This window comes from Antedon bifida, chromosome 3 (genome assembly GCF_963402885.1).
Source record: "Antedon bifida chromosome 3, ecAntBifi1.1, whole genome shotgun sequence".
Classification (NCBI taxonomy): Eukaryota; Metazoa; Echinodermata; class Crinoidea; order Comatulida; family Antedonidae; genus Antedon; species Antedon bifida.
The window spans coordinates 900,866-925,438 of NC_136228.1; the positions used below are offsets into that span (position 1 = coordinate 900,866).

At 33.7% G+C, this 24,573-nt stretch overlaps 3 protein-coding genes across 6 annotated transcripts; 2 read left to right on the forward strand and 1 right to left on the reverse strand.

The window, feature by feature from the left end:
• Window positions 1-1,622: 1,622 nt before the first annotated feature.
• LOC144838794 (WD repeat-containing protein 46-like) lies at window positions 1,623-11,523 on the forward strand. 2 transcript variants are annotated; one of them, XM_078694283.1, is made up of 15 exons: window positions 1,623-1,711; window positions 2,672-2,860; window positions 3,139-3,251; window positions 3,496-3,583; window positions 3,898-4,064; window positions 4,472-4,622; window positions 4,941-5,076; window positions 5,632-5,731; window positions 8,422-8,575; window positions 9,095-9,242; window positions 9,743-9,837; window positions 10,225-10,320; window positions 10,607-10,714; window positions 11,126-11,246; window positions 11,361-11,523. In XM_078694283.1, exons 1-14 carry the CDS (start codon window positions 1,679-1,681, stop codon window positions 11,216-11,218), a joined length of 1,671 nt encoding a protein of 556 aa, XP_078550409.1. In that variant the 5' UTR covers window positions 1,623-1,678; the 3' UTR covers window positions 11,219-11,246; window positions 11,361-11,523. The 2 variants fall into 2 exon arrangements, with proteins under 2 accessions (XP_078550409.1, XP_078550407.1); XM_078694281.1 differs by lacking the exon at window positions 11,361-11,523 and having other exon boundaries at window positions 11,126-11,303.
• A 70-nt stretch (window positions 11,524-11,593) lies between these two features.
• On the reverse strand, window positions 11,594-15,832 carry LOC144838793 (negative elongation factor B-like). 3 transcript variants are annotated; one of them, XM_078694279.1, is made up of 7 exons: window positions 15,752-15,832; window positions 15,544-15,641; window positions 14,240-15,153; window positions 13,854-13,956; window positions 13,372-13,467; window positions 12,504-12,995; window positions 11,594-12,202 (listed from the first exon to the last, which is right to left on the reverse strand). In XM_078694279.1, the coding sequence occupies exons 3-7, from the start codon at window positions 15,127-15,129 to the stop codon at window positions 12,071-12,073; spliced, it is 1,713 nt and encodes a 570-aa protein (XP_078550405.1). In that variant the 5' UTR covers window positions 15,130-15,153; window positions 15,544-15,641; window positions 15,752-15,832; the 3' UTR covers window positions 11,594-12,070. The 3 variants fall into 3 exon arrangements, with proteins under 3 accessions (XP_078550405.1, XP_078550404.1, XP_078550406.1); XM_078694278.1 differs by having other exon boundaries at window positions 15,747-15,831; XM_078694280.1 differs by having other exon boundaries at window positions 15,796-15,822.
• A 469-nt stretch (window positions 15,833-16,301) lies between these two features.
• Window positions 16,302-24,486, forward strand: LOC144837620 (mitoguardin 2-like). The gene is made up of 11 exons (XM_078692812.1): window positions 16,302-16,408; window positions 17,098-17,278; window positions 17,679-17,984; window positions 18,395-18,465; window positions 19,145-19,357; window positions 19,572-19,681; window positions 20,123-20,282; window positions 20,547-20,645; window positions 21,258-21,392; window positions 21,947-22,117; window positions 22,373-24,486. Exons 2-11 carry the CDS (start codon window positions 17,119-17,121, stop codon window positions 22,511-22,513), a joined length of 1,566 nt encoding a protein of 521 aa, XP_078548938.1. The 5' UTR covers window positions 16,302-16,408; window positions 17,098-17,118; the 3' UTR covers window positions 22,514-24,486.
• Window positions 24,487-24,573: the final 87 nt, after the last annotated feature.

The following is a 24,573-nucleotide window of genomic DNA, read 5'->3' on the forward strand; positions in this document are numbered from 1 at the left end:
AGCAAACACAGTTTACTTTGTATACAGTGTACTAGAATCAAAGATTCTATATAGTTCTTATTACATCTCCCTCCGACTAGAATTGAAATCTTTGTTTTGTTTGTTGTTGCCAAGATATGTTGTTAAGTAACGTACTCGCGCGTCGCAGTTACACGAATTTGCGCATTTACCACCCGCGAGACGCGATCTACCGAGACAGTACGCGTACGACGGACGGCGGCGGAGTAGAAGCAGAAATTATGGATGTGTATAATTTCATGTGTCCATCTAGTTCTAGCTTGATCGTTTTGAGCGAATTTACATCAAAAGACCAACAAAGTTAATATTTATAAATTATTTTATAAATATGCATGTAACTCAGTGTACTGTAATGTTTAATCACTAGGTGTAGATGATTAAAAGATTAAACATGAAAGTACATTAACATAGGCTCTAGGCCTAGTTAGTATTGGTAAGCAAATGTTAACAAATATTGTTATATCGATGAAAAAAAAACAAATAATGCAACTTATAAAGTATACACCGAGATTGTACTGACTGAAAAAAAATGACAATAGGCTATACAGTATTGAAAGAAAATGACACGTATGCTTAATTAAATAGGCCAGTTAATTATAATAGACTTACCTTATAAAGTGAACTTGTTTTTCCTACCTGTAGGCCCAATCATAGGCAAACTTTGGTGAAAACGTTTCATTCATTTGTCTGCGCTTTATAGTTCAAACATCCGCCTAAAAACATTGACGAAAGTGCGTTTTTTAAGATAAATTAATAAGTTTTTCAAGAGCGAAATTATAAATAACCTTTACAGTTGAAATGTTGTGCTTCGTTTGTTATGGTTGTCAAAGAAACGTTGCTAAGTATTGAGTGCATTACACGCGCGCGTACGTACCTATAGTTTGCGCAAACGGGCGCACGTATGTGATATGACATCATCATGTCCATAATTATAGCCACATAACATTTTTGTCTGTCACATAAAGTTTGATAGTATAGACAGAGCTTTATAATATACAACTAATAAAAACAGAGTTATAAAAATCAAGGAAATACCAAACAGGTACGAATACGAAACACATACTACTCGCTCAATCCAAAACAGACAAATAAAAACAAATTAATTACGATTTCCAACGTTACAGTAAATTGACCAAAACTGCAAACGTTATAAACATCGAAGTTTTAAGAAACTAAGAAGAATTAAAACTAATTTAAAAAAAGTACCTATTTGTATAGAAACTTTTATTTGAACACTGGAAGATTCGATGATGATGATGATTTTTTGTTCATTGTTAGTTCATTAGTATAAATCAAATATACGGATATTTGGTTAAAGCATGTGAACCTATAAATTGTATTTTAAAAACTTAGCTGGCTCATACCATTTGTAGTAGGAGGTAAAAATATATAGCTGTACAAACTGTGAAACCATTTTGTTTTCTCGTATTGTATTGTATAGTATATTGTAAGGCTATTAAAATATATTCATTAAATTGTTTGTAAATAATAATGTAAATAAATATAGATAGACATTTACTAGATAAAAACTGTTTTGGAAAACCAGCCTTAGAGAAGTTACCTGCTAAATAGTAGACTCTACCATGTGCGTGGTCACTGGTCTGGTCACACAACACATGTGTTTTGTGACGGTGCATGCTAACAGCTAGACACAAAAAGTATGGACCAAAGTAACCCTGTACAGAAGAGAAAGGTATATTTTTTATTTCAATCTAACTATTCGACTTTATTATTGAACTATGCTCAAGTTCGTATAATTTAATAGCCATGAAATACATTGCTATTATCAGTAAACAAGTTTTAATGTTAGGCCTATGATTGTTGTTGTTAATAAGCAAGGAAGAGTTCTTGATGCTCAAGCTTTTGCGTGTTCCCTGCTATTTTTTTTATTCTAGAAGGAAGTGATCAGGCCTAGCAATTTTATTTACTGTACCCTGTTCGAATATCCGATTGATTTAATACTCTTCCTTTTTATTAATTACTTTATTAATCCAATCATTAATTCCGATTTCCATTTATTTTTCCATTCCTGTTTTCACTGACTTGTAATTTGTATTTCTATTAAATTATTAATTAAATTAGCCTAGCTAGGCCTTCTAGAACTAGGCCTAGCTTGACTAATTAATTCAATTGATGATTTTTAGTTGTCCCCAAAATTCGTGATTCTTTCTATCTAGGTCTATTATAAAAATATTCTAACCGGGGAACATATAAAATTATACGCCATGGTTTAAGATACGGTACCGTATCCTAATTTTCGTTTACTAAAGATAAAATGGCATTCCTTAATATAAACTTGTTCCTAAATATAAAACTCGGCCTAAATTTTAAAAACCTAACCCTCTAAATAATCTCTCTCAAACCAAAAAAATGTTTACAAATAAATCGTCAAGCAGAGAATCAATCCCGCAACCCGGGCCCTGGAACATAGCCTCATGACAAACCCACCACACCACACAGCTTGCAGAAAACCATTGCCATAACCTATTTTGTTTTTAGAAGTACTGTATCTTTAGACACAACAATAATTATAATAATCTGAGTCAAAATATGTATCAAAAAAATAGTTTATATTTTCATTTTAGCTGGCAAAAAGAGGGAGGGCACACCAACAGTAACCGTATTTAATATAATAATAATATTTTTTTACCAGTCATCTTCATCACGATATTTCATTGACGATAAAGTTGACAATGATGTTGAAGAAGAGAAGACGGCGGAAGATGAAGATGAAACTAAACAGAAATGGAAAAGGAACAAAAGGAAAGACAAATTTGCAGGGCCAGCTCCAATTAATAAAGAAACACTGAAGAAATATAAAAGAGGAGAACAAAATACTGTGGTAAGAATGAATATCTCAGTCCGACGAATTCCCCCACCGAACCTCAATGAACTGCACCGAACCCTTGGCTTTAATCACCATCATCTTTCCATTTTCTTAGAAAGATGTTTTTTTAAGGTTTCGAAGGCTCTTCAATAGGATGATCATCGTAAGCACATAATGACAAATATTGCTGTGGCTATACATAGGCAGAGTAGCATGCGGTATGTCTTCACAATGCCATATCTGAGTGGCTAATTTGCAGTAAATATCAACAATTATTGTCTTTGTTTTTACAGAAGCACCTAATAGATAAAAAACATAAGAGAAATCTAAAAAACGAAGAACACAAAATAAAGCAAGCAGAAGAAGAGGCAGCCAGGGCTGAACTACTGTTGACGGAGGAGGCTGGGTAAAGTATTTAGTTTATATGCAAATTCAGTCTGATAAATAGATACAGGTATCTTTTGACCTTTTAACGACTTGAAATTTGTGATGTGTAAAGATGTATGAAAATTCAACTATTTCATAACAAATTGTGTCTAGTATACTGTAGCATAAACATTGAAGTATTTAAAAATGCCAAATGCAGGGGAATTAGAAGATACCCCAGCCCTATCGACTGTGATATGTGTATTAAATTTGTTTATTTGTAGATTTTTAGAAGCCGATGAAGGTGAAGAGACGTCCAAAATCAGTCAGCATGAACTGGCAAGAAACGTAGATGTTACTAGTGCACAAAAGGTAATATTATAAAGAAAATCCACAAACAAATTTTTGTAAGATTATGCTCCATTAGAAAGATTTTATGTTAAGCTCTGTCTACACTATCAAACTAAATGCCCAAATATGGTAGTGATATAATGTCATTGTGTCCATATATTATGGGCACATCACATTTTTTTGTCACATAAAGTTTGATAGTGTAGACAAAGCTTTAGATGGATGTCAAAGTATATTTTTAAAAAATAGGAATTTTATAACAATCCCTGTGTAACAGTTATACTTTAATATTTAAAAAAAAAATAGAGTATAATTGTTTTAATGTTTATTTTCAGTATTTTGAATTGAAATTGGATCAGTTTGGACCATATCGCCTTGACTATACTCGTAATGGTAGACATCTTGTGATTGGTGGACAGAAGGGTCACTTGGCATCAATAGATTGGGTCACAAAAAAACTTATTTTTGAAATTAACGTCATGGAAACCATACGCGAAGTCCAGTAAGTTTTTATTTATTTTTTTATTTTTTTAACCATATTTAATGAGGGTGATCCATCCAGCTATTGCTGATCATTAGGGACCCTCAGAGGTTCACAAGACAAACATATACACAAGATGCTCTACATAAACAAAGTCTTATTACAAGTCTTTGGGAGTGGAGTAATTTGGTCCTTAGAAAAAATCCTGACATGTGACGGGACTTGAACCCAGGACCCTTGGAGTGGTAGCCAAGCATCATAACCACCAAGCCACAACTACAACTTAATTGTACACTGGCGGTCGTGGATGGTAATTGTGATATTTGTTTGTGGTATTTGTTGTTGTATATCCAATGCCAAACGCACTATATGTTAATTCTTGTTGGAAAAAAAGACAAATGATATGTTTACAATTCTTCTATACTTAGATGGTTACATCTAGAGACTATGTTAGCTGTGGCACAAAAGAAGTGGTTGTATATATATGATCATCAAGGCACTGAACTTCACTGTGTTAAAACATTCAATGATGTACTTAGAATGGAATTTCTGCCTTATCATTTCTTGTTAGCCGCCACGGTAAGTAGTATTGGTACAAAATTGGAATAAATAGAAAATGGATCACGGTGTGTGAAGTAAGATTAGGAAAATAATTGTGATATATATGAATAAGATGCTGGTGTACTGTTCATTCATTTATTTTCCATAATATACAAAATAAAACAAGTAGATCAAAACTTAAAGATTGAAATGAAATAGTATAAAATGGAAGGATGCCTTATAGGACAAAATGTCACTTAAGCTAAGGCCACCGGTGAAACACAAGGTTTGAGACATGTAAGAGAGATTTTTTAAAGAAAATTGTTAATCTTTAACCATTTTGCATCTGTTTTCTAGAGTTCTGTTGGTTACCTAAAATATTTGGATATTTCCGTTGGCAAAGAGATTTCAGCTTATCAAACAAAATGTGGTCGTTTAAATGTAATGGCACAGAATCCCTACAATGCAATAGTTCATCTTGGACATTCTAATGGTCAGTGACTTTTTTTCACTTCATTCCCTTTGTTAATAAACAGAATAACAATGTAAAATGTAGAACAACTCTAATAAACTAAAGACATGACGTTGCTATAATTTCCATTTTTGCTGAAATTAAGTCAGAACTCAGGAAATGAGTTATCACACACTCATGTGCATTCTTGCGAATCGAAAACTCAGAAACACGTTGGAAATGAATATGGCAGCTATTCACTCATATGTGGAAAGGGTGAAAACATTTTGATTTCTGCATATACTTATGATTTGGCTAGTAAAAAGGGGCATTAGTTTAAATCAATTTACAGTTTAAAATAATTTAGAGTGAGTAAGTGGCCAAGCGGTTAAAACAGTGGAACTGTAATACCTTGCCATATTAACATCGGCGAGGGTTCGAGCCTCACACGCTTCATGGTTCTGGTGGTAGAAAGAGTCTTATTGGATAAGGACTATAAACCCTATGTCCAGTATACACATCTGGCACTTTAAAGAACCTAGTACATCTTTCAGTAGGGAAAAAATGAAGTGTAAAATGAAAAATTTGCATTTACAGGAACAGTGACAATGTGGAGTCCGAATGAAAAAGAGCCACTTGTGAAGATGATTTGTCATCCTACGTCGGTTACATCAGTTGCAATAGATCCCAAAGGACTGTAAGTTGACCTCAGATAATAGAAAGAACGACCTAATTATGTCAGGTCATTCTATGTGTTGTCACTCGGATCTATAAATCATCAAAACTGTGATTACTTTGTGTATGCTATAGGTCACCTGAGAGTGATGCTCAATGTGACAATAAACTTTTTGAATATCTACCAAATGTTATGAACAATTACTCTTTTCCTCATAAGAGTTTTACCATGATACTAGGTGATATGAATGAGGAAAAACGTCCCAATATCCCTGCATGCACGCACGATGAATTATATTAATATTTGTTTTCACGCGAATCAAAAGCGTCAGCTTATAAGCATCCGTATTCATGTTTTCCTCTTCCAAATCCCTCTCTACGCATTCATATAAGCTGACGGTTTTGATTAATGCCAACAAATTCACCTAGTGGAAAATAGGCCTAATGTCTCGGGCCATAGATAGATAGAAATCTTTCTTTATTCTGGATATTCATTCAATATTTGTACATTGTTCTTCCTTGAAGTCCAGTTAACACTTACAAATTACAAATATAAACAATAAAAATGGAAAATTATGAAAACGTTTTTAAAGACTACAATATCATAAGAAGCAAGAGAAAAATACAGTTAGATCAAATTTTTAAACGATTGCAAAGTTAATGAATTTATAGAGCTGCGAATATCTGGTGAAAGATTATTCCAGAGTTTGACTGAGCGGTATTGAAATGTTCTTTTACCAGAATCATTATGCCATTTTGGTAAGACTAAAGTGTTTTTCGATTTGCTTCTTGTATTTAAATTGTGATAATTATCAATAAAATCATAAAAATCAATTAGGTAATCGGGAACAGTACCTGTTAAACATTTAAAGGTCATTATAAGAATATTATGGTCCCATCGTTGATTTATATGTTTCCAATTGAGTGATGTCATGAGATCATCAACAGGTGTTCTAATATCAGCATATAGGATAATTCTGGCAAGTCTATTTAACAATATTTGGAGTGAGTTAAGGTGCGCTGATGAACAGTTGGACCAAACGGGACTACAATAATCAAAAAATGGTAAAACTAAGGCATTTGCTAAGAGCTTAAGAGAAAAATTTGGAATGAAACTTCTTAATCTACGTATAATACCAATACGTTGGGAAATCTTTGAGCAAAAATTCTCAATATGTTTTCCCCACGTAAAAAATGTATCAAACGTGATTCCTAAATACTTAAAACTATCGACCCTATCTACAATGTTATCATTAATTAAACAAGAAATATTACAAAAGTTTGGAAAATTATGTTTGGAACTAAATAGCATGAATTTGGTTTTCTTAACGTTAATTGTTAGTTTGTTTGTTTTAAACCATTTTGATATATTAGCAACATTTTTATCAATAATAGATTGTAATTCGATAGGATCAGAGGCAGAACAAAGGACATTAGTGTCATCAGCAAACATTGCACATTTTGAATTAGTAGTTATAATTTCTGGTAAGGAATTTACATAAATAATAAATAGAAGTGGCCCAAGGATGGATCCTTGAGGCACACCAATAGTAACATCTTTAGGTTCAGATAATTTTGAGTTAATTTTAACAATCTGTGACCTTCCAGAAAGGTATGTTGAGAACCAGTTCAGTGTAGTACCTCTGATTCCATATTGTTCAAGTTTAATTAATAGAAGTTTATGGTCAACTGTGTCGAAAGCCTTTTTTAAATCAAGAAAAATGGCAGCAGTGACTTTGCCATTGTTAAGATTATTAAGCACGTATTCAGAAACATCAATAAGTGCAGTATTAGTAGAGTGAAAATTTCTAAATCCTGATTGGCATTGAGTTATAATATTGTTATATGTTAGATATTCATAAAGTTGATCGTAAACAAATCGTTCAATGATTTTTGATAAAATAGGTAGGACAGAAATTGGTCTATAGTTTTCTGTATTAGATCTGTCCCCATCTTTAAAAATTGGGGTAACTTTAGCAACTTTCCAGGCTGATGGAAATGTCGCTGTGGTTAATGATAAATTTATAATGTGAGTAAGTGAGTGGCAGATAATAGGAGAGGCAAGTTTAAGTAACTTTAAATCAAGATTATCAATACCAGAAGCTTTGTTGTTTTGAAAAGCGTTTATATGATCAAAAACTACTTCTGGTGCAATCAAATCAAAAGAAAATTTACTGTTAAAAGAAGTGTCATTAGTATTGTTAGAATCACTGACAATTTTACATGCTAAAGACTCTCCAATAGAAGAAAAATAACAGTTAAATTTGTTAGCTATTTTAATGTCATCAGAGACAACTTCATTCTCAGTTATAAGAGAGTTAATTGATTGCTGGTAATATATATATAATATAATTATATATGTCACTATATCATCAGGTTCCCGCACACATGCTCTTAAGAACATGAGATATGGTATAATTATAGGCATAATGAATTAATAATAAGTATAATATTACTGTATGCGAATATAATAGGTAATTATTATACATTTATAGGTAATTATACAAATATCAATCAATCAGTAATACATTTATTTCTCAAATAACAACAGATAACATTTTCTAAAATAATACATAATAAATATATTTTGCCTATTTTTAGTTTCTGATTAAAACTATAGCCAGAGCTGTCTCCAAATATGTAATTCAGTAGAATTCCATTAAGAATAACAGTTGTGTTGTGTGCAAAATAATTGGTCTTTGCTTTTGTCAGATATATGGCAACTTCAGGGCAAGATCGGATTCTTAAGATTTTTGATGTGAGAACATATAAACCACTTCAAGCCTACAAGATTGGTCTTGGTGCCACTGAGCTATCGTTTAGTCAAAGAGGTCTTCTAGCTGCTGCTGTTGGCAATGTTGTTGAGGTACAGTCATCAGACTCCTAATATTTGACATTTTATATCTGTCATTTAATTTGTCTGTTATTTGTGGCACATGCAAGCGAATCAGACATAAATGTTAAAACTAAATTATGTACTATGTGATTTTCCTAAAACCATGTTTTTTCCTAAAATCATGTTTTATGCTTAAATTGAAAGTGTTCCAGTGGGTTGTTTTTAATAAAATGTTTGCATAGAAATAGAACAAAAGTTAATGAATGAAGTTTCGTTGAAATACAACAATTAGAATGCCTCTTTTCATTTTTGTCATTTCCTGTTAGTTAACTTAAAAAGCATTTTTCTCAAAACACTGATTGTAACAACCAAGACTTTAGACTGAGATATCTCTGGAAGTAGACATGGTATCAAATATTTGAAAATTTAATTATAAAGTATTTTAAATATTGGATTATGTAGTTTCAGTATTTATAAAAATCTCAATTTTAAAAATTCCAATTTATGTCTGATTTCGCTTGCATATGCCACATTTTGTGATCTTGGCAGGTTTACAAAGATTGTTGCACAACTGCTGTAGAAAAAGCTTACATGACGCACCGATGTACATGGCCTCTTAGTGATCTCAAGTTCTGTCCTTATGAAGATGTTCTTGGTCTAACTCACTCCAAAGGCTTTTCAAGTTTATTAATACCAGGTAGGTTTATGAATAACTAATCAGCAAATACTACAAGATATATGGAAGTTATGTCTGAAAGTAGGTGGTGTGTTGGAAATAAAGAATAACACAGACTTTCAAGTATCGAGAGGTTTCTTTAGTGGGAGGTGTGTTGAAATTAGGCTGGGTGGAAATCTTTAAAATAAGATTTAAGCTTGGTTCTCATCCAGATGCAAATCACAAGCAACTGTCGCTTGTTATTGTCCAACTTACTTGTGTTGCGTTTACGTCCTTACATTTCGTCCTAGTGGGAACCAAGTTTCACTTCTTTCCGAAACAGCAAAGCAAACCGGCTAATTCCTGAATAGAAGCTAAGCCCCTTTTGAAAATAGCAGCATTAATATGGTGCAAATTTTTGTGCTGACTTGAGCCATGTTTTAAATCCATTAAGAGTCTTGCTGCTATGAATTGGGAGATTTTTTTATTCTACCAGATTTTTCATCTTATAAATGTTAAGTAACCATGTGTTTTAAACCTAGGTGCTGGTGAACCTAACTTTGACAGCTTGGAAGCAAATCCATACCATTCCAAACGACAGAGACAACAGTGGGAAGTGAAAGCATTACTGGAAAAGGTAATTTAATTATAACACCTCCAAACTTAAATATGTTGATTATATGCTTAATGATAATTGGTCAGATGTTTGCCCTACTCTGACGTAATTTTGTACTTTATACATTGAGAACACTTTATACTCGGGTGAGACTCGAACCCACGACCTCAAGATCACTGGAGTCCCACCCCTAGTGTTTTCTTTATAAATGTTTTATTACAGTAAGACATTTATGCTATGATAATAATACTTTCTACTTTCAAATGCCTATTTCTGAAGTTATTCAAGCATGACAACCTTTTTCTTCTGTCTGTTCAAGGGTGTATGTAGACTAAGCAGAGTATGCCACACTTGTATACATTTATTTTTACTATAATTGATAAAATCTTAATTTACAATATTTCATAGATTCAACCAGAATTGATCAGTTTGGATCCAGGGAAAATAGGACAAGTGGATAAAATAACTATGCAGCAAAAGTTCAAAGAAAAACAAGAATATTTGGTAGGAATTGTACCAGTCTATTTTTGTCAGAGGTATTTGTATGTGTCAAAACTACAAGACACATTTAAACCAGATAGATGTGTAGTCACGGGAGACTCCATTCAATTTTGGAGGCAATCCGCACCAGGATCCCAATTCTGGATGACTTTTTATTATTTTACTAATTATTAGGCCATACGTCAAAACTACAAGACGATATTTATCAGGATTCCTGATCCTTTTTCTCTTTTTTATCCTGGCGGAGGTTGCAAATCTTTGATTGCTCTTGTTCTAAACGTGTTTTTAGGGTTTTGATAAGCCACATGGATTTGTACCGAAACATAAATTGAAAGGAAGAAGCTCCGCTGGAAACCGACAGCACAGAAGACAGAAAGTTGCTGATGAGCTAACTAGGGTAAGTAGTACACTTGTTTAAAGCCCATTTTTCATTAGCAGTTATTGCTAAAAACCCCTACAAAACAGAGGCCTACAGTCAGTTTGCCAGTGGATTAACAGGTACTAAAAATTTGTATTTGATTTTTAACATAAGCTTTTCGGACATTACATCTATGAACATCATACCAGGCCTCTCATGAAAACTTTCTCAAGCCTACAAATTAAGTCATGCATTACTGTATTAGCATTTTTGCTCTTGACACACATTTAAATTACACACATCAGAGCAGATGCAAGTAATGTCATTTTATTCTTTAAACCACATGTTAATCTTACAAATCGATGGATCGATGGCCTTTTGTGCATCTACTCAGCTACCTTGTACCTATTTTTTAAGTAACCTGTCTCTATCATGTTATCTTCATTACAGCAAAAAGTGAAGGCATCCACAAAACAGAAGGAACGCAAGAAAGAGCAAGAATTCACGTACACTTCAGCACTTGATAGATTCAAGAGGAAATAGTGATGATTAAATTAAATGAGACGGACAGGTATATTTATAAATGTAATGTCGCATATTTTACTTTAATAAAAGAAAAAGTAAACAATTTCAGTCATTTTGTTTGACATTTATTTCATTAAAAACAAATAATTATATATTTCAGAATATATGTGTAGCTACACCATGATTTAAAAGAAACTTCACTTGACTATCCCTCTCCCTACCCAAAAAAAGGCCAAGGCATCTTCAAATGCTCTTTTCAGTTTCATTATGACATAATACTAATAGTATAAGTAGTATACTGAATCTCTTTTGTTTATAGAGATAAAAACATCAGATTGTTATCTCTACAATCACAGTACATAATATTGTATTACATCAGTATATTATTATTAATTAATTGATGGAAATGTTGAAATATATATACATATATATATAGTTTGCTAGGCCTGTTGATTCAAAGTGGAGCTGGTGTTGGTACACTTAGCAGAGGTGAATCGAGAGGTTCGGCCTGCTCTACAGGGCTTGGATTATAGGAACTGATTTGCTAGGCCTGTTGATTCAAAGTGGAGCTGGTGTTGGTACACTTAGCAGAGGTGAATCTAGAGGTTCGGCCTGCTCTACAGGGCTTGGATTATAGGAGCTGATTTGCTAGGCCTGTTGATTCAAAGTGGAGCTGGTGTTGGTACACTTAGCAAAGGTGAATCTAGAGGTTCGGCCTGCTCTACAGGGCTTGGATTATAGGAGCTGATTTGCTAGGCCTGTTGATTCAAAGTGGAGCTGGTGTTGGTACACTTAGCAAAGGTGAATCTAGAGGTTCGGCCTGCTCTACAGGGCTTGGATTATAGGAGCTGATTTGCTAGGCCTGTTGATTCAAAGTGGAGCTGGTGTTGGTACACTTAGCAGAGGTGAATCTAGAGGTTCGGCCTGCTCTACAGGGCTTGGATTATAGGAGCTGATTTTTTCTTGTAGAGTAGAGTACATATCCTTTGTAATCTGACCACTCTGCAAAATAATAACGATAGAAGTAAGCTGTTATGGTTCTGATAAAAGAAGAGAAACTCAAGCAGAGAGCTAATGAACTTCATATAAATTAAATGAATTTTGTTGTCTGAGCTGCTTCTTCATCTTTGCCAAGTGTGACCTCGCAAGGCGTGATTTTATAATATAAGACATGATTTCGCAAAGTGTGATCTAAGGCATGATCTTGCAAGTAGTGACCTCGCAAGTTATAAGGCATGATTTCACAAGGCGTGACTTTGCAGTGTGATCTAAGGCATGATCTTGCAAAGTCATGATCTCCTACCTTTGGTAGTGGTTCCAAGTCTTTCATAAGTTTTTCCAACTTTGTTGTTGGCAGTTTGTGGTGAATATACGTCAACAATCGCATTGCATGCCGACTGACGTTCTCATGGTTCTTTTTCTTCATTAAGAATTTATCAAATACGGTCGTGTTGAAATCGTCAGAAGCAAACTCGTCCACCATCGGTATAATTTTTGCAACAAACGCATGGAGAAACGTGTCCTGGTAGGCACAACTGCCGTCAAAGAGTATAAGGAATGGTAGAATTCGTAACAACGCGTCTCGGTTTTTCTGTCTTGCGATATATTGTACGTAGTACAAACACACTGTAGCTGCGACACGGTCTTTTTTTGTCGTCTTTTTGATGATTTCTGGTAATAGTTTTAAACTTGGATCCGTTTCGGTTTCATTTAGTTTTTTATTTAATGATCGTGTTTGATCATCAACAATTAGAGACATAATGCACGGAAGAAATTTTAATATCACGTCATGTTCCTAGAATAACGGGGTAAAAACAAAAAAAACAATGAGATGATTATTTAACATCACAAGCTACAGTCAACTCTCCCAATACCGGACTCTCTGAAAACCAGAAACTCTCCCAATACCAGACTTTTCTTGAAGGCCAAACAGTCCCAAATTCATTTTTACCCTTAAAAATACCATTCTGAATACCAGACTTTTTTGGCCAGCTTAAAGGTGTTCGGTATTGGGAGAGTTGACTGTATAACATTATTTAGCAAAGTATTTTACAGTAGATAGAAAAAATCAGGCATGGGAAACTTTTTTTCACTTATTACAGAGGTTTCTTCATTTCACATTTATTTACTCTCTGTATTATTGCTGGACTTTTCTCTCATATTCATATTACCATTTTTGGTTCCTTAAACACCTGGCTGTCAATCATGTTCCAAGCCTTCACTCCTAACGTTAACATCCTCATGAGTAGTGCTAGGTTAGGGCTTGCCTGAAGAATATAAAATCATGAGTAAAATACATAACTGCTAAATAAAAGATAAAATTGTTTTGGCGCTGTTGTAAAGTTGTACACTAGTTCTAGCAAAGGTAGGCAAGAGATCTACTAGGAAAATTGACTTATGGTAAATACATCATTTAGTGTTACTTAATCAGGTGGGGCTTGCTATCTTATGCTTTTGCTTTTTTTGGTCTATTCAATTTTTTTTTTTACCTAAATTTATTTCTTTAGTATGTACTCTATTTGTTAAGGAAAATAAACGTTTACTTGAAATGAAAATATTAGTAAAAAGGTGTGTAAAAGAAAATTACAAACACTTGTTTTTAGCATTGAAATGCAAAAACAAATAATTTTGAATGCATTGTAAATGATTTTACCCTTGGTATGGTGTCACTGGCTATGGAAGACAGCATCGTGCGGATAGTACTGTTAGCTATCGTGTGAATTGCATACGGATCGCAAAGAATCATCGACAGGTCCCTGAAAAAATAAAGTGAGTATCATTACTGTATTTTTATTTAAATAAACAGAGAGATAGAAATACTGTACATTCTTAATTTAATTTGTTTTATTGGGTTAAATAAATGTAGCCAGAATTATATGTTAATTCCATACAGTAGTGAATCTAGCTTACATCATATTACCAAAGTGTTTTTAATATGGTGTTTTGGTCACCGGTAGCCATTTCTAATATCTTCTATATATTTCATACATTTTTATAAGCTTTTAGGAACAAAAAAGTGCAAACTATTACAGTCCTTACCCAAGTACCGTCTCCTGTCCTCGTCTAATCCCATCAAGGAATGTTTGTAACTCGCGCGCCCTTTTCTCATCCACAAATTTCTCCCTTATACACGCGTCTAAGCACCACGTGAACTTGTGACAGGGGTCAAGCGATGTGATTTCATGAACCTCTAGATCATGAAGCGACATTAAAAGCTCTGCACGTAACGTACAATAATGCACGTTTTTAGTTCTTAGAAACAACGTCCTTAAAAATTGTAGCACTCTGTCGTATAATTTTACGTTCTTTCCAACCATGTTCGTTAGTGTCTGTATAACATGCCCTTGCCGTCTCATTTTCGGTGGTATAACAAAAAACATCTGTGAATTACCCGGCTCGTAACCGAACAGACTTTTTTCTTTGTCGGATATGTACTCGGCCAACAACGGTGAAACTTCATCACCAAAAAGAGATGAGTTCTCTTGCCAAATCTGTCTCTTGACTTCTGTGGCTGCGGCTTGGTACAATTCTCGTTTTTCAACCAGAGTGATCAAATATTTCTCTGGAACTTCCGGTAAATGCTTCATCATTGCCATCACAACCGGCTGCACGGACGATATCGAAATAAGTGGAAAACTTTTCGCCAACAAGTCTTCGATTTTTTTATATCGATCTTTTTCATCACTACTCGCAAGTTCCTGAAGCCGACTTATCAATTTATCACTGAGTTCCTCCATAATGGATTGGTGGAATTCCAACCGGTTGATTCCATGAAGATCCAAGAGCGGAAGGGCATAGTGAAGTGACGGCAGAAGAATGCCATTTTCTGCCTGGAAGCTCTGGATAGCCTCCACTGGGTTTGTACAGTTCGTCAAAGCTTCCCGCAGTTCATCGCTGCCTGCTATACCAACTTCTTCGAATCCTGACATAATAATATCTTCGTAATTTTACAGCTATAAAAAAAAAATTACTAAAACTTAAAAGTTCCAAACCATAGTAAAAAGTTAATCACTCATAAAAAAAATATTGTGTGGTAGGCTATATTATATATTTTTTTAAATTCTTAAATTATTAATTGGATAAAATAAAACAATTAAAATTGTGAAGTTGGAAATGTTTTTTTATAATTTACTTGTTGAGAAAGTCTGGACTATCTAGGTTAATTTATTCTAAAATAGCGCCCTCTATACAACAGCAAAGTACACAGCCAAAAATATGGCTGCCGTGTCACAATGGTGAGACCGGTCTTAGACATTTATTCACATTTTTTGCTGATAGAATTACTCGAGATGTATTATTTCGAGGCGATGCCTTCTAGATATTTCTAGGAAAAACATTCTTACCTTCAATACAAAAAATATTCAAAATCTTACACGGTTCACATGACAAAAAGGTGCTTGAATTATTTTGTTACAGCCAGCTGTCGTGATTTTCGTTGAGCCTTGCAAAGAAAATTAAAGAAAAAATCCGATTTAAATTTGTCTTAAGCGAACATTACAACCCTACAAAATCTACAGTAGATTGATATATATGGGAGTAGCTTTACATTACAATTAGGCAGGTTTAAAGTAGCAGAAGACAAAATATCTTCGGACCGTATTTTATCTTCTTCTGTTTTGGTTTCAAGATGGCCGCCATGTAGAAAAATTAGGACTCGCGCGTTCTTAATTGAAAATTGGTGGCGCTATGCACATTTTTACAATTTTAATAAAAATTATAATAATTAATTTATTATAACAATTTACAAATTATTTTAATTATTAATATTTTAATAAACTTAAACAAACAGGGAACTTCATGATCTATCCTATTAGAGGCACACAATTGAAACAAATAATAACAATTCATGCCTAACAAAAAAAACATTTTTTTTGGGACAGTTTTAATTCTGTTTATTTTAGATATTTTTATTCTAATATTCGTAGATGTTTTATGATGATATCTTGTATCATTTATTGTACGTACATTATGTATTACCATAGAGATATTATCTCTATGGTATTACCCTGTATTTATTAATTCTTTTCACAATTATTTAATTGAGTAAGCATCGTCGTGACGTCACATCGCACATGTGCGTACCATACCGCCGTTATTACGTCATTAATTCTAGATAGGGCAAATAATAGTGTCTATCGCAATTCTTGTCACTAGGCCTAAAGTAGGCCTACATAATGTCTTTCAAATGGAATTTGATTTTGTTTTAAGGTCTATTATAAGCCTCTTTATTTAAATGACCATTATTATGATACATTACTAGCCTAGGCTACTAGTATTAGGCCCTATAGCTAGTAGTAGTAAGTAGGCCCTAGCTAGCCTAGCTTATTACAGCCTTACACTTACTAGCCTAGGCTTATTATACTCTAAGCCTAGCTAGCCAGCGGGAATCCCTAGCTAGGTAGGTGTAGTGAGAGTAGGCAGGCTAGGCCAGGCCTGTATTGTAGTATAAGTAGGGGTGAGGTAGGCCCTAGCCATATAGAGATATTATATATCTCTATGGCCTAACCTAGTATTAGTAAGTATTATTAATATTACTAATAATATCAAAGTGACAAAACTGCATTAATGATATATATGCGCGCCACCATATTATTACCAATACCACCATGAATGGATGGATGGTCGCCTGCACCACCAGCAATTGTTAGGCATTTTAGACATACCTCTACTAGCTTGGCTCCACATACACCTACTCTACTACTACAGTATTAGTAGTCTAATCCCCTAACTAATCCATATAATAGGGGCCTTCCTTGTATATTCATCACATATAAGCCATTACATATATCGGACACTAACCACTCCCCCCACCCCCAATTATAATATTGTCTTTTGATAGTAAGCTGGAATTTAGACCTAATCATTATAAATAACTTACTTTGTTTTCCTTTTTTCAGTGTATGTAACACTTTAAAACTATGGTGTTGATTGGACTGAAAACTAAAGTAGCTTTGCTGTCTGCGTTGTCTGCACTCACAGGCTTGATAATAGCAGCCAGTTATTTGCGTCGACGTAAGCGAAGGGTTAAGAAAGGTAATGGCCGCTTGCCACATCCAAAAGACCTCAAAGCTAATGGCTGTAAGTATGTTTATATAAATCTGATTTGGTCTGTCTGTCTGTCTGTCCAGTGAGTTGTTATCTACTGTCATTACCAACTCTCTGGTCTGTCCAAGTCTTTTGGTCCACTTTTAGCTAGTTCACTTAATATACATGCTTAAGAATTTGCTTTCATACTTAAAGGCGTTAACAATTTAAGAGAAAAAAGAGTTGTTGCTTACAGTACACCAGTAGAATTAATTTACGTGAGCCTTTAAACTGATGCAGTGTGCTGTGACAGTTGTAGCAGAATAAAAAGAGGAAAAAAAACACATAATTTTAACTTTGAATTTTAATTTTGGAACTATATGATTACAAACTCTTTTATTTGATATGTAGACATGTATTTACTCACTTCACTAGTAACTGTATTTATTTTTAGATGTGGTACGACCAAATAACTCCAGGCAAATCTTGAGTCCAATAATTGGCTCACCTAAATCACCTGCTAGGTCAGGTCGAAGGTCACGTTCCCGCCAATCTTCACACTCCAGAACGTCGAGTATGGCCAGCTCCGTTGTAAGTGCATCCATCCCAGCAGTAAATGCTGCAACTTCACTGACGGAAAATTCAAACCACTCACTTGAGGGCGCCGATCGAACTGACACACCTCAAGCAAGTATTGCTCAGAATGGAGAGTTAACACCCACAAATGAGGCTAGTGCAATTCAGAGATTATTTCAAATGGGTAAGTCATATTGTATGCAAGATAATTTATAATTGCATGATAGAGGTATTTATATCGTCCTCAAGCTATTACTTGAAACTGAGGAAGTCCTTTATAGACCCATTATAGCAGCCAGCAGTGCATTGCCTACCAAATCAGCACACCGGTAGATGATCCCCTACTACAATAGGGTATCAAGTTCTACGTGCACTGTATGTACAGGACCAACGATTTTACATCCTATCCAAAGGACAAGGCAATGACAGTAAAGCATCTTGCCTAAGAATAAATCAAGGCACGAATTGGTGTTTAAAAAAAATTTAAAAAAATAGTATAACACTAAGATTCAGTAAACAAACAAACAAACTTATATTACATAATATTTCACATAATTTTGCTTTGTAATTTTATATTCTGGTTTTTTTGTCCAGGAATGGATTCTTTTGACGTGGCAGTAGAATATTGGGAAAATGCAATTGACAGTGCTCCAAACCCACCTCAGGTAAGTCCACCTCAGGTACCAAAATGCAATTGACAGTGCTCCAAACCCACCTCAGGTAAGTCCACCTCAGGTGCCAAAATGCAATTGACAGTGCTCCAAATCCACCTCAGGTAAGTCCACCTCAGGTGCCAAAATGCAATTGACAGTGCTCCAAACCCACCTCAGGTAAGTCCACCTCAGGTGCCAAAATGCAATTGACAGTGCTCCAAATCCACCTCAGGTACCAAACTTCCATAATGTATTTTCAAAAGGGTAACAGAGTTGTGGATTTGTATCTACAGTAATACATTCATAGCTTTATAAGAATGCTCAACGTGATATTATAGATGACTTTTTTTATCCACCCTGCAACATCAATGTGTGACCTGTAAAGATGGCCAGAAATTATTTTTCGTCTAAAAAATGGAAAATGTTCCTTTTAGCATAGTCTAAATACTGCGGCAACACCGCTATTTTAAAGTCTTGCATATCATATTTCATTACCCCACAAAACATCAATATTTATTTATTAGAATTTAACTTTAAACAATATTTTACCTGAATTTGTAGGCTTAACATTTTATAATTTATTTTTTGAAAGTGTAGTTTTAAAGAAGCCACCTTGATATCAGCTGGCTTATGATTTCAGCTGGATAGGTTACCCCCTATAAATTACAACATATCTTTTTTGTAACTACAGAATGATACAGATGCAGAACTTCTAAAGAAGCTTGATGAGCTGCTCATAAAAGCATACAGTATTCAAGATCAATGCGAGGAGGCTGCCCTCAATATTACCCAGTCACCAGTAGTAGACTCCGATGACCTTGCGAAACAGCTACAAGCTCTGCACCTTGGAAGGCGGGCCAGCGATGAAGGCTCTTCAAGTGATTCATTTGTATCGGCGAGTGAGGTATGAATTTCTTCCCTATTTACTTTTATTTCAACACAACAAAATAGGTACCTGAATGGTACATATGTGACTAATGAGACAATTGTCTTTATTTTGATATAAACTAAACAGCCACAAGTTATCACTTGGTTCAAATTACAGTGAATTATTGTATAATAGCAACATTTATTTTTGGTTAATATTACTTTATTTTTGTTTATTATTTTCATTGTAGCTTGAAAATTTGGAGCCATTAGAAAATCATATGATACGAGGGAGACAGCAATTTTATGAACATGCTTTAAAAATTGTTAGGAGTGGGGGTGTTCAAGTACGCACGAACAGGTAAGGAAATTGGGTTCGTTTATCTTACTGAAGAACACCACAGGCATAAAGACCAATTTACAAAGACGAGAGGTAACAGTAAGCGGAAAACCACGTAGCTTGTCCCACATAAAATCTGTATCTATCTGTCTGCTCCACGTGTGTAAAATGGTCATAAGAAATAACATAGATTCTTTATTTTTATTACAGTTACCGCTCGTCTGTGTAAATTGGCCTTAAAACAATTAATATGATAAAAAATAAACCCAAGCTTCTATTTTATTAAAAAAGTATAATGCTATTTTTTTCATTTCTAAATAAAATTAAGTTTATTTCGTCTCAATTGAATCTTCTTACCAATGTATATTTCTATAGTTTCATTTTAAATGTTTCTCTTTTATACATTTAGCAGCCTTGTCTTTTTTGTCAATTTGTAAGATGTAATCTATTTTTTACACGCAGGACGAACATGTTAAAATGTGATAGTCAGGAAGATTTCTTAGCAAAGGTACATTGTATAAGAGAAGCAATGGCTTTGTTGTTGTCGGATGTCACGGTTTTAAATTGGGTAATCAGTTCGGGCAAGGAGATGGTGGGCAGCCTTCTTATACAAGGGAATTATGTAAGTGTATATCTGTAACGATTGAGTATAAGCCTAGGTTGGCAAGTGGGCTTATTCATGCTGGACAATTACTATAGATTTGAAGGTGATTGATTGATTGATTGATTGGGCTTATATGACAGGGTGGGCTCTTATCTGAATCATAAACTGCATTATTTACAATTAAGTAATGAACCTAATTAGGGATTTACCCTAGGATGCCATGGATTTGTTTATAATTGTTAAATTATTATTAATCAAATTTATTTACAATAAATTTTTCAGGACACTGAACAATTTTCAGAAGCTTTTGATAACATGATTGAGTATGTACAGGGAGCGGACAACTGGAGGGAAATTAGAGAAGAGCTAGAGGGCCGCAAGGTGCGTTCTTAGTGATTATTGTTAGAAATTTATAATGTAAAATGGTCAACAATTTGTCTGCCAAAATAATGCATTTTTTTTATTAAGGATGATATTGAATTGTATTTTTCTTAATTTTCTACTGTTTTTATGTAAAGTTCGGCATTTTTTTTTATACAGTATCACAGTACCATGTGACATACAGTATTGCAGTACTGATATCACAATACCATGTGACATCCCTTGTTACTCAACTTTCTCACAAAGTAAAACACCGATGTATGAATTGTTGTTCATGTGGTTAAAGCGGCGTCTGAGCCTGTCAAATCATGCACTTTTAAAATCTATAAATATATGTTAAAAATTATGAAAACATAACCTTAACTAAATATCTGCTGTACCTTAAGTTAAGTGACTAACTTTTTATTTACAAGCTAAAAGTTTTGTAAAATAATGAAGATTTGGATGTAACGTTCGGTTGAAAGTTGATAAAGTACAGTTCACATTGAATAGAAGACCTGGAAGAAAAGGTCAATGACCACTTGGGTCAAGTAACAAGTGGTATTATTTATTGTAATATGTCATGTTATTCAAACATCTGTTTGGTACATATTTTCTTTATTTTTTCAACAGGTAAAATGCATGTCTTTCTATGATATAGTGTTGGATTTTTTTATACTTGATTCTTTTGATGATCTGTCAGATCCTCCGTCATCAGTGACATGTATCACGCAAAATCGTTGGTTGTCAAACAGCGTCAAAGAAACGGTAAGAACAAACGTACCTACTATATTTGTAACCTAAAAGCATTGTTGATTACATTGATTCAGTTTATGTTCTCTGTTTTCATAAATATTTATTTTTTAGATATTTCAACATTACAGTAGTTAATACTGTATTAGTAAATTAAAATGCAAATTACTGAAAAAATGACAATGCTGTGAGTATCAGTGGTACAAATAAAATAAGCAAACATCTAAATCAAAATAATAAAGTAAAACAGCCAGAAAGAATTTGCAGAGCTTTTGGACAACACTAGTCCTTCATCAGTGCAAGTTATTAGGTTACATAAACCACATAATCATCTACCTATGCATGGAATATCCATTCAATCACAACACTAGGTACAAACAATACCAATTTTTGTTAATTGATTGTAGATTTTAATTTTTTTTTTAATTGTATGAATAATTTACATGTGAACAGATATAAACATTTTTGTAATTTTTCCAACGACTACAATACACAACACAACAGTATTGCAACAAACACGCAATCTCTGCATAGCTGACATATTTTTACAAATTGTTTCTTTATCTCAGGCATTATCTACAGCTATTTGGTCTGTATTAGGCGCCAAGCGTAAGATGTTGAGGAACCAAAATGGCTTTTTATCTCGTTTCTATACTCTATCCAATCATATTAGTCCAGCTTTAGCCTGGGGATTTTTGGGGTCAGATGAGAATCTCACAGAGGTCATGCAATTCTTTAAGGTAAGTCTACATTTTTAAAAAGATTCTGTTGGTATTAGTTCAATCAAGATAGAGTGTCTGTGATGTTCTGCTGAGCTGTTCGATTTGTTTTTTCTGAGCTATAATTGGTTGCACAATTTTGCGCAAAAGTAGATATTGATTTGCATGATTAAATTTGGTTAGTGGAAAACGGCCATTGACATATTAAAAATAAATCTCTTATAAACCATATCTAGTTTGCAATTTTTATGTTTTATGATTTATTTTTTTCAACAGGACCAAATCTCAAAGTTTTGTTGCGATATCTTTTCTCTGGAAAAATGTCGTTACTCGTCCGTCCATGAACTAAGCGACGACATCTTTAGTTTGTTCAAGTCTTATAGTCTCGTGGTTTCAGAACGTCTTGAGATGGTGTGAAATGAACTTTTTCTGCAAAAAAAAGAAATATAACTGCATTTTATAAACTTAAATGCTTAAACCAATCAATCTTGTTTGAGTAGAAAATTTGATGCACATATTTTTATAAAACGAATGTACTCAAGTACAACTGGAAATATTCTCAAATATAGTGAGTGTTTTGTACATATACGTTGAACAAACATCGTTATACTGAGGAAAATCTTGCAATGTTTCCGCGGATAACTCATCCATGATTGCAGCAAGTAATTTTGTGAATAATTGTTGGAAAATCAAGACGGATACTGTGTATGATGAACTAAAGCGTTCTTGATCACCAAGTTAACCATTCACAGAACTAGATATGGTTTGCGCATATGGTAAAGGAATTCCATCTCAAAAAGAAGCCACCACACCTTGGTTTGCGCATATGGTAAAGGAATTCCATCTCAAAAAGAAGCTCCCACACCTTGGTTTGCAAAAGTAATCTTGAAAGGAAGGCCATCTCGACGAGAAGTCCATTTAAAAGAAACCAAGATTCCTAACAAAGGTTTCTTTCCAAGGTTTTTCAGTATGGCAATTAAAATATTCTATGCACGGTATTGAGATCGCCGCATGTTAAGGAGAATACTTACTTCAATCAAATAGATGTTTGTAATTAATAGTATTAAATAAAATATTATTAGGTCACTTTAATAATGTCATAACATGTTTAATGAGTTTTATCAAAGTTGTGTATTTTAAAGTATAATTATCCTTATCTTTGTCTTATGAATAACAAATTGCTTTATTTTGCCCTAATGCTTTCATTGCTACCAATTAACATTTCTTTGTGGTGGCCTTTCCTGTGCTGGCCAACTTACAAACATTCTTTTAACACAATTTATTTTAATTAAATAATAATACTGTATATATATAATTTTATCTGGTCTTCTATTATAAACTAGATGTGTAAGTTTTTTTTGTAAAAGTAAAATGTTCATAAAACACTTACTCCGGTATTGTATTTACAATTTGCCTAGTACTGTATCATAGACAAATATTGTGATACAGTGTCACATATACTGTATGTCACATGTGTATCATAGACCCTAATCCTAACCTTTGGCCATTTAACCTCAACTTCCATGATATAGGCTTCACATGTAAGGTTCTGTAAAGCTCTGTCTACACTATCAAATGTTATGTGCCCATATATGGACACAATGACTTAATATCACTACCATATATGTACACGTCACACTTTTTTTTAGTCAAACTAGTTTTAATTTTGTGATTAGACTATTTAACTAGATAATTGTGCAATGTGCTTATTGTTAATCTATGCAAAAGAGTAGAAGAAATAGTGCATGAGTTAGATACACTATTACAAGAATAATCAAATAGGAAACAAGAGAGTATTGTTTAAAATGTACATTATTAAAGCTCTGTCTAAATAGTGATATGACATCATCATGTCCATATATGTGCACATCACATAAAGTAGACAGAGCTTTAGACATGATTTGACAACCTGGTGCAAAAGTAATACAGATTTCAGATCACAATAATGACACAAACAGGACTAATGTTAAAAATGTAATTTATTACATTACATGATGTGACACCAACCTGGTGCCAAAGTAATAAAGATAATGAAATCAGGTTATTTTAGAAATTATAAATGCACTATTAACTAAAGCTCTGTCTACACTATCAAACTAGTTTGACAAAAAAGGTGTGATGTGGTAGCTACTAAATATGGTAGTGATATGTCCATATATGGGCACATTACATTTGTTTGGTCAAATGTTGATAGTGTAGACAGAACTTTAGTTAATCTTGAACTTATAACTTACAACCTTGTCCTTTTTCGAAAGTACAGAATTTCAGTTAACGATCTCAATTAAGAACAACATTTAATCGGCACACCTTTTAATGATATATATTTTTGTTAAAATGTAATCTACCAATTTAAACTGTAAGCAATAATGTTATTTATGTAATGAATGGAATTATGAAGAATTTTAAAGTTCTCTCCTGTACTTCATTTATGTGTTTAATATAGTACATTCCACCATCCACTAGTTACTATGGCTCTA

Bases quoted from the DNA above. Each gene is read 5' to 3' on its own strand.
- LOC144838794 (XM_078694283.1), top strand. From the start codon at position 1,679: ATGGACCAAAGTAACCCTGTACAGAAGAGAAAG. The intron at 1,712-2,671 runs GTATATTTTTTA...TTTTTTTACCAG, and splicing joins ACCCTGTACAGAAGAGAAAG to TCATCTTCATCACGATATTT. The intron at 4,065-4,471 runs GTAAGTTTTTAT...TTCTATACTTAG, and splicing joins GAAACCATACGCGAAGTCCA to ATGGTTACATCTAGAGACTA.
- LOC144838793 (XM_078694279.1), bottom strand. From the start codon at position 15,129: ATGTCAGGATTCGAAGAAGTTGGTATAGCAGGCAGCGATGAACTGCGG. The intron at 13,957-14,239 runs GTAAGGACTGTA...TTATTTTTTCAG, and splicing joins GGACAGGAGACGGTACTTGG to GGACCTGTCGATGATTCTTT. The intron at 12,203-12,503 runs GTAGGAGATCAT...ATTATTTTGCAG, and splicing joins ACTTGGAACCACTACCAAAG to AGTGGTCAGATTACAAAGGA.
- LOC144837620 (XM_078692812.1), top strand. From the start codon at position 17,119: ATGGTGTTGATTGGACTGAAAACTAAAGTAGCTTTGCTGTCTGCGTTG. The intron at 17,985-18,394 runs GTAAGTCATATT...TTTTTTGTCCAG, and splicing joins TCAGAGATTATTTCAAATGG to GAATGGATTCTTTTGACGTG. The intron at 18,466-19,144 runs GTAAGTCCACCT...TTGTAACTACAG, and splicing joins GTGCTCCAAACCCACCTCAG to AATGATACAGATGCAGAACT.